The 9,811-nt window shown below is 42.0% G+C and overlaps 1 protein-coding gene across 1 annotated transcript; it reads left to right on the top strand.

Annotated features, from left to right (window-relative positions):
* Positions 1 to 290: 290 nt before the first annotated feature.
* Positions 291 to 9,589, top strand: LOC145417148 (uncharacterized protein C2orf42). Its single transcript, XM_080285925.1, has 7 exons — positions 291 to 503; positions 1,539 to 1,730; positions 3,602 to 3,853; positions 4,745 to 4,926; positions 6,105 to 6,333; positions 7,405 to 7,602; positions 8,768 to 9,589. Exons 1-7 carry the CDS (start codon positions 291 to 293, stop codon positions 9,587 to 9,589), a joined length of 2,088 nt encoding a protein of 695 aa, XP_080142051.1.
* Positions 9,590 to 9,811: the final 222 nt, after the last annotated feature.

Here is a 9,811-nt window from a genome sequence, read left to right on the forward strand (position 1 = left end):
GGTGAAGGAAGAAGTAGGCAGCAATACATCAAGTGAGTGGATGATGGTGAGAAATAGAAAGAGTGGAGGGCAGAGGCAGAAAAAGAATGATAAAGGTGAAGGAAGAAGTAGGCAGCACTACATCAAGTGAGTGGATGATGGTGAGAAATAGAAAGAGTGGAGGGCAGAGGCAGAAAAAGAATGATAAAGGTGAAGGAAGAAGTAGGCAGCACTACATCAAGTGAGTGGATTTAAGTCTTAATATTTTTTACATCTTTTTTTTTTTCTTTTCTTTTCTTTTTTTTTTCTAGATGCCTCGCAAGGAGAAGAGAGCCACCTTCCTAACGGACTTGGGAAGGGCTACTATGAGAGGTGTTCGTAGGTGTCACAAGTGTGGGACGTTAAATGGCACACGAGGATTTTCATGCAAGAATAAGTCATGTGATGTCATATTTAAAGAAGCTGGTGAGAAGAGGAAGCTTTCGACTGAAGCATGTAGGATAGCAGCAGGAACAGATGCCCAGGTGAGTTATGTTATGAGGTGTAATGCTGTTTGTGTGTGTGTGTGTGTGTGTGTGTGTGTGCAAAGAAGAGGAACCAAAGGCCAGGAGCCCACAAATTTTTCTGTTCATGAAAAAAACAAAACAAGATAACAGGGAGCACTTGCCTACCAGCAGATCTTTCCATTCTTACAAGCACTTGAGTTACAAACTTGTGTACTGTAGACACAAACCTTTTAAGAAGCATTTACCATTATTGAGTTATTTTAAGAGTAACATTTTCTAAAATGTTGAATACAGCATAGTTTTATTGGTACTATTAATTATGAAATGTATTTGAGGCTGTTTCTGTAGCAATGGTATTTTTATTTCTACATGACCTCCATTGTTGTTGCTTAACCCTGGTCTGTCTGCCTGAGTACTCCTGTCATCCACAGGTAAGCAACTGCCACTGTGGTGCCATCCTACAGGTACAATACAATACAGTGTATAGGGCTCCAGCAACCCCTTTTGGTAGACTGTGCTTCACCAGGTTCCTCTTCACATTGAGGTGCAGGGAAATATGAAGAGGTTTGGCTTCTGTGTGGATGCAATAGCTCCACCGAGGGTACACAGTGCCACCACATGTAGGCTCCTTGTTAGCATCTGTACCCCTAATACTGTATTCACCAATAATTGATACATATTTGGCCAAAAATACCCGATATTAGGAACTTTTTAATTAATTAAGCTTTCATAATCAATTTAGTTTGTCAGTAGGAGAGCACCTGTATTTCAGAGATCCTTTAACTCTCAGCCTGTGGTCATTATTTTCTTATGTTGCTACTACCAGACAGCTTTATTCAGATCTGTATTACATCCTAGTAGTCATGGAGCTAATGGAGGTTCGGTAACCCATCTAGTTTAAAATATCTACTAAGCTAAGTGCATTTTTGTTTATGGATGCACTTCTTGTACAGCTTCCAGATTTTTAGAGTTAATCAAGTTTGGAAATGCGTCTTTTTTTGTCTGCCAGTGAGGGTTATTGTATCCTAATCAAGTTCTGTTTTTTCATTTCAGATCTTCTCAGTTCGTGTACGGGACAAAGGGCCAGACTATCGTGGCTTTGTGCAGATTCCACTCATCCAGTCCGTCGATGGCTCAGGCGATATATTCATTGGCACTGAGCCTCTTGGAGATCCTGTCCTCCTGGTGCAGATGGGAGCCAGATGTTTTGTTGAGCCCTGCCAGCGCAATTTTGAAAAGTTGACGGTAAATATGTTTAAATTTTAATTGATGGAGCAATGATATTTTATAGGCTGCCATGATTAGTGTAAGGGAGATATCAGTCCACGTACTTAAAAAAGCGTCCTCTCTCCAATTCATTTATAAAGGCTTCAACATGCATGCACACATCTGCCTTGGTCACCTAATTTCAAAATATTTAATCCATGTTTTGACAGTATTTACCCTTAAGTATACTGTAAAAATATTTGCATGATGTTTGTTGTATAATATCTTTTTGTGTCATCCTGACAGAAGTCAAGAGTGAGCGCAGTGGAAATGAGTTATTTGAGAGGAGCATGTGGAGTGTCATGGAGAGACTGACAAATGAGGAAGTGAAAGATTGTATGTGGTGTGGATGTGGATGTGATAGGAAGCGTTAGGAGAAGCACACTGATGTGGTTTGGCCATGTGGAGAGGATGGAGAGCAAGAGATTGGCGACGAGAGTGTATGTGAGTGAGGTGGAGGGAGGGAGAAGGAGGGGGAGGCCAAGAATGAGATGCAGGGATGGAGTGGAGAGGTATATGGAGAGAATGGATGTGAACAGAGTGGTGAAAAGGGTTTATCTGAGCAAGTTTGAAGGTTGGGAAGGTATGGTAGACCAAGAGAAAGGTGGATAGATAAATGAGTGTGAGAAAGAAAGGTATGGAAGCAGGTGAGACCAGGGAAGGGGATTGAGTTGGCTGAATGAATTTGTATGGAGGAGTGTATGGCAAGAGTTTGGTACCCCTTGTTTTAATTTGTCAGTAGTTGGATTGATTTTGTCTGATAGGTAAATAGGAAGCTATATATGTACAGGTGTATCTGTTAGGGGGATATTGAATTTGGCTCTCTGTTGTCTTGTTTTTCTTTTTTCTTGGAGGGAACAATCTTGCGGGCTTCTGGCATTTGGTTCCTTATTTCCTTGCATTAAAAAAAAAAAGGAAAAAAAGATCTGGGGCTAGAATGGTTTCAATGTGTATATTGAGCGAACTGTTATTAAATTAGTCTGCTATCATATTTCCTTTCTGTGGGATCCTGTACCTTACGTCACCCCACCTTCAGGTAGGAGAGAGAGGCAGCGTGATGATGACTTTGTATTTCACTCAGAGTTTATATTAACGTTGGCAAATGCAGTTGAGGATTTTGACAGCTTGAGAGTAATGATGTTATAGGCTTGTTATAAGGATTTGAAGGCTTGTAGTGTGTGGAATAATTCTTTTGCCCTTTTCACTGGCCATACTCTTTGGTACATCAACCTTTGTGCAATTTCTTTCCTTGTTTCGGGATCTTACTGCACCCCATTGCTTAGTTATGAAATAGGTTGAGGATGAGGATGATGTAAGTTTTCCTCCTTTCATACGTTTCCTTTCCCCGTTTCTTGATCGTACCTTTTCAGTCTTTTGATGAGAATTTGGATGGGGATGATGATGATTATGATAATTTGCTGTAACACACACTCTCCCTGCCCCATGTACTAAAGTGAATGGGGATGATGGGGATAATGATTTTACAACACAACATTTCCCACCCCATGTAGGATTGTGGTGAAAAAGCTGGCAGATGATGATGATGATGATGATTTTTCTTTAACACAACACCCCATGTACAGTAGTTTGGGGAAAGAGGGTTGAGGTGATGAGGATGATTTTTCTGCAGCACAACCCTTTCCACTCCATTTAAAGCAGCTGGTAGTGGGAAAGAGGATTGAGATGATGATTTCTGTACAGGTCATCACTACTTGCCACACCATGTACAGTAGTTTTAAGAAAGAGGGATGAGATGATGATGATTTTTCTGCAGCACACTTCTCACCATATTTAAAGTATCTAGTAGTGGGAAAGATGAGTGGGATGATAATGCTGCACCATTCTTTCAGAGCCAGCAGCCAACTCTGTGTTCACACATCCGCGCTGCATCCCAGTGTTACAAGGAAGCCACCTCTCTAACCCTCAAGAACTCTGTGTTGAACTCCCTACCCATCCCCCAGTCCATCAAGTCAGATATATGGCAGCTGGCAACAGACACCCCCGGCCCACTGGTTCAGAGGGTGTCCAAAAACATCATGGTGGTGAAGTGTAAACCTGAGGCACTTCACCCACTGGGCTTCTTGCACTTCAGCTTCAAACAGGTTGGAAAGCAGGATTATGGAGAATTTTGGTCATACACTTGCTTCCATACGGACTTTCAGTTTATGAGCTTTTTTGAGATTCGCTTAGAATATTTACTTTCAGTGAAATCGACAAAATCATGTACAACACGCTCACATTTTGTGATCATGAGTTTGAAAAAATCCATTGCATTACGATTTTCCATATATTGAGTCAGGTATATCATGGTCTTAATGGAGATACCCGATACGTCTTTGGCCAGTGGTCACCCACCCAGCAAAGGTTAAAAGAAAGTTTCCACCTCACCCAAACTGGTTGTTATGTCACTTCACTTGCTGTGTGAACCTCAATACCACACTGTTGTTTTGACTTATGACATTTTTGAGCTGCATAGCAACCCTTGGAACCAATTTGTGTACAGTATCACAACTAACCCATTCTCTTCATAGCTGTATTATTCATATACTTAGACTATGACCAATTTACTTAGTCAAGGAAGGACCCCTGTTAATGAATGATGTTTATGGTAATAAAAGCTACAACAAACCCCTCCAATTCAATCAGACTCTCCCAGGCTAAATAAAGCCATCACAAGATAACAAGAATAAAAAGAATGACACCCTTCCATTTTGCAACTCCTGAATGATTTTCTGTAGCTTAGGAGAGACTTCTGTTGATGGAAGAGTAAGAAATTCATTTAGCCTCTTTTGTACAATGATTTACTTTTTAATATTAGGCCTATGCCTGCTGCCCCCAAACAGTTTATCTGTCAGAAGGCCAACATCTTGTTACTGGGAGTGTTAAGTTATTCCACTTTCGTACATTCTCTTTCACCGTTTCTGGATCCATCCTGACCCCATCTTAAGGTAGGAATAAGGGTCAGGGTAATGCTAGTGATATTTCCCTTCCAGGTTCGAAACAAGGAAGAAACCGAGTATAAGTATTACTGTGGATGCCGAGCCTTCAAGATCCAGCCAGCAGCCCGTGATGTGCCATTCCGGAAGTGTGTCCACCTCTACGCCTGTGTGGTGGCCTTTGCTAGTGACACTCAGCTGGCACAAGAGTTTTCATACTACATCAGTATGATACAGAAGTAAGAGCTTTGTGTATGTGTGTGTGTGTGTGTGTGTGTGTGTGTTGTGTTGTGTTGTGTTTTGTTTTGTGTGTGTGTGTGTGTGTGTGTGTGTGTGTGTGTGTGTGTGTGTGTGTGTGTGTGTGTGTGTGTGTGGAGAGGTCAGAAACTATCCTTCAGTCTTTTTCATTGTGTGCTTCATATTGCTGTCACATATGATTATTTGACATAGTTAATACCTTTCATTTCCACAGCTGGCAGGGAAGTGTTGGTGATTTTTCTGTTGTGATAGTATACTCAGTGACTATACTGTAATTTGTTTACCGTTCCACTCCATCTTCGTCACACTTTGGGCATGTCCATGACTTTCCCACCTGATGCATTATATTAAAGATAATTTCTGAGAGCAGAGAAACATACCAAGCCTCTCTTAGGTTACAAGTATTAGCCAGCAGAGGGACGCGACAAGAGAGGAGGTGAAATTTTAGGCAAACTCTTGTCCTTAAGTGTATAACTGATTTATAGTCATTAGGTGCCATTTTGGTCATTATGGTATATTTTTGTGTACCTATGCTGTAAATCATTGTTATTAGCTGTCTTTTTCTTATTTTCCATTTTTGCTAGTATCCCTTTCAGTTTGATAAAGTAATTTAGAATCTGTTCTTGCTGTGCAACCTTTAGAAGCTGCTCATAGAAAGTAAACCATTAGACACATCCATTAGAAACTGTTGGATTAAATATATTGTGTACCCTCATCTTAAATGTCAGGACCAACTTGCCTAGCCCCAGATTCCCATGCTCCTCATGGGGCAACATAGGATTAGATGACGATGTTGTAAAGAACTTCAAATGCTTGTTGAACCTTTACAGCTCATGTCACTCAGGGAACACTACACATCTGTTTGGCTGTCCCCATCTGTGTAAGGTCATATCTGTTCAAATCCTCCATCACTTCTAAAGTTTTACTACTACAAATCATGATACAACTTACCCATGCAACATGCAGTTTTTGTTTTGTGTAAAGGGAAAATCCTCTCATTGCCAAGAGGGATAAGAATCGCTTTAACTTCCATCCACTCATAACCTTTACACAATAAAAAATTACCTATGTAACAGAATTCCTCTATATGTTCCAAAGATACATCTGCCAAATCTATCCTAACACATCAAGTTTAATAATTATAGTATCTTTCCCACAGTGACCAGGGCCAATCACCAAGCCTGCGTGTAAGCAACAGCAGTGGAGAGGAAAGTGCAGTAACCATCGGTGAAAGTAGCTCAGGCCTCACAACTGTGGGAGAACGTTCATTCCTCATCCTTAACGACTCAGCAGACTCTCAGTGTCAGGTGGAGGTGGAGGTTTTGCAGGAGGACTCTGCTTCCATCCTTGAAGGCATACCCATCTCACCTTCTGATAATTTGGTTCAGGTAAGCAGTAATAATATATAGAGACACATTGATGGATTGAAGAATAGAGAGGGATGGTGCATGTGTGAGTGATTGAGGTAAGCAGTAAGTATTGAGATATATTGATGGATTGAAGGGTAGTGGGAGAGGGTGCATGTGTGAGTGGTTCAGATAAGCAGTTGAAACATGCTATATCCATGGGATGTTACAGACAGTTTTACTTTATCAGAGGCTTGAATGATGTGCGAATGTTTTTGTGGGCCATTTCACCGGTCAGTCTTCCAATTATGTCCTTTCCTTATTTTGTAGTCTGAACTCATCCCATCATTAGCTGTATAGGGTCAGGATGATAAGCATGATAATGTTTTAGTTGTATGATGACATAGTAAGTTAAAAATTCACTTGTGTACCTCAGATAGGGGAACCATATCAGGACTGTACAGTATAGTCTCTGGCAGCATCTCAGTTCAGTCCCCGAACACTGAGGTCAATATACTGTATACGCTCTTATTCCAAGTTGTCTTAGGTCAGCTTATTGGTGCTGTACTGTCTACATTCACATTCATATATTTTCACCCAGTTTTTACATATCCAGACAGTCTTGGTCTTTCCATCTGTGGTATGAAATAGACGTAATTTGTTTTCACCTGGTAGAACTAGGTCACTCACAACTTTAAATTAAATGAGTGTTAGTTACAAGGTAGGAATTAAATGAACCTTGGTTACAAGGTAGTGTCTGTGGTTAGTAGTCAGATTGATCCTCCTGTGAGAGACTGATGAGGAGAGTGTATGTGAGTGAGGTGGAGGGAGAGAGAGGCCAAGGATGAGATGGAGGGATGGAGTGAAGAGGTATATGAGAGAGGGGGATGTGAGCTGGGATCAGGGCGATGAGATGGCAGGGGACAGGGCGACATGGAGGTGATTTGTTTGTGGCCACCCCTTATGGGATGAAGGCATCTGGCAATAGATAGATATATGGATCCTCCTGTCAAACTATAGTACACTTGACCCTCCACTAGGTTGAAAAGGGTTAAGGATCTTTGTGACGTTATAACAAGCACACTGTAAGGAAGAAGTTTGTTTACTTTTCAGGATGACATTGAGGGCAAGTTGGAGATCCAGCTGCGAACACCCGAAGGCATCCACCTGCGTACCTCAGACGGGGGTACCATCTCAGTGCACCAGATCCCTGACGGCCTGCCAGTGACGGGGGTGAAGCGGCGGCAGGATGACTCAGTGGTGCAGGCCAGCTCAGCATTACTTACGCTCCAGGACAGTGCCACAAAAAAGGTTAATAGCTTGACAGATTTAGCATTGGAAAGAGGTTAATAGCTTGACTGATTTAGCATTGGAATGAGGTTAATAGCTTGACTGATTTAGCATTTGAAGAATAGTTTATTGGTAGAAGTACATGATCAGGAAAAATGAAGGGTATTTAAGCATTAGATTATTGGTAGAAAGTTGTCAGTATTAAGCTATGTGGTACCAGTAGCTGCTCAGTACCATGTTCAAACAGTGGATTACTAGTACTGATAGAAAAATGGTAAGTATTTAGAGGGATTTAGTGTTTTTACAGTGCATATTGGTAGAAAAGGGTCAGTATTTTGAAGGAAGTATTGTTTGAAAAGTAGCAACCAGTATATTTACAGTAGGTAGAAACAGGGTCAGTATCTTGAAACTTTGTATTGAAATGGTAGATTGTCCGTCTGTCTAGCTAGATGCCTTAATCCTGGAAAGAGTGGCCACAGACAAATTACTGCTATGTCATCCTGTCCGCCATCAGGCCATCCTCCTTCAAACGCACACCACTGACATTCATATACCTTGCCACCTCATCCTAAGCCTCTCCCTCCTTCTCTCCCCAACTTCACTCACACTCATTTGGTCAGTCTCTCATTCTTCTTTCCCTAAGGGAATATCATCATCATCATCGTCATCTGGACCTTCTCTCCCACTCTAGGGTAGGGTGAGGAGTAGCAATGTCCAGACAGCCCAAATTTGCCCAGTCCAACAGGCCATGCTTCCACTCACTCACCATTCAAGCCCCTGGAATCCTGGCTGTATCTGATATGCCCAAAACATTCACCATGTTCTGTAGCTTCACATAAACGTATCCAACAGAGTCTAAGGGAATGAAAATAAGAATACACTTGCACTTCCCTGCATAAGGCAGATACTAGGAACACATGTGGATTTGAATTCGGTATCAGTGTACTCACATCTCTTCACATATCCTCACCCACACATCATAAAATCACCCCAGGTGACACCATAACTCCAGGCTTATGTCCAGATGAGTCTGGGGCCACAACAGTAACAAGCCATAGGAGTGCACCGTACATTTGTGGCAGCATTTAGGCGATAAAAATATCTTGATTAGTACTAGGATAAACTAGCGATTACTTCATCACTGAGGCGTTTGCATGTCATCAGCTTACCATGGTTTTATTGGCAGGCCACATCGCCCAGAAGACCACTGAAAGGAGCGTGTGCCAGGAAAGCCAAGGAGCCTGTTGATGAAAATACAGCATCCCTTACATTTATGGCGTGGCTTGGCAGTGTTACTGAGAGAATTAACCAGACTATGCATTATGGCTTCAGTGGCAAACCAGAGCCACTAGTGTTTCACATGCCAAAATTATTCTTTGATTGCCTAATGGAAAGGATAAATGCGAGATCCAAAAAGAAGCGGCTACCCAATCAGACACAGCACTTCATAAGAAAGGATGCTGTTCCATTGGGCAAGTTTACAAAATACACGTGGAAGATTGTGAGTGATTTACATGTGCGCCAGATCTTTGACAATCCAGACATGCCTTTGGAAATGACGCGAAATTTTATACAAAACCGTGATGGGACGTATAAACTTTTCCAGCACACTGATGAGGATAATATATACGCCAAGGGAAGCCCGAGCCAGCCCCTTCTGCGACCCCAAGAGTACAAGACAAGGTTACGCGTGGGCACAACGTACGCTGGACAGAAGGAGCCCACACCGTTCATAATTGAGTGGATCCCGGATATCCTGCCCCAGTCGCTAATCGGGGAGCTGCGGATCAAGTTCGAGTTCGACCACCTGTACAATGGTGCGTTGTTAATGCCTCGAGAACCACGAACGCACGGCCCGCTCCTCGCCCCTAGACCACAGCAACAACAGCTACAGCAACAGTCTCAAACCTCATCACAGATCTCAGCCACAGAACACATCATCAGTATCCCCATAACATCAGAGGGCATGCACAGTGCTGAGAATATGGCCACTATATTAACATTCTAATCCCTTTGTGTTATAGTGAGTCCTTGTTATAAGTCACTATTTTTAGATCCTTACTAGCAGCAATACACATAAACAAAGCTTTTTATACTTTACCAAGACATATCCTGATAACAGAATCTTGACCACAGACATGTAGGAGAGTGACAGGCAGTGAGTAACTAGTTTCCTAGTGGGGAGACAAACCTATGTACTCAGTCAAAATCAAAGGTTCTGTGTCAGAAT

Source organism: Coenobita brevimanus, chromosome 109 (genome assembly GCF_032717465.1).
Source record: "Coenobita brevimanus isolate Jiangsu-jjx chromosome 109, ASM3271746v2, whole genome shotgun sequence".
Classification (NCBI taxonomy): Eukaryota; Metazoa; Arthropoda; class Malacostraca; order Decapoda; family Coenobitidae; genus Coenobita; species Coenobita brevimanus.

Excerpts from the sequence above, each read along its gene's own strand:
- LOC145417148 (XM_080285925.1), top strand. The coding sequence starts at position 291 with ATGCCTCGCAAGGAGAAGAGAGCCACCTTCCTAACGGACTTGGGAAGG. Across the intron at positions 4,927-6,104 it reads TACATCAGTATGATACAGAA|TGACCAGGGCCAATCACCAA; the intron begins GTAAGAGCTTTG and ends TCTTTCCCACAG. Across the intron at positions 7,603-8,767 it reads AGGACAGTGCCACAAAAAAG|GCCACATCGCCCAGAAGACC; the intron begins GTTAATAGCTTG and ends TTTTATTGGCAG.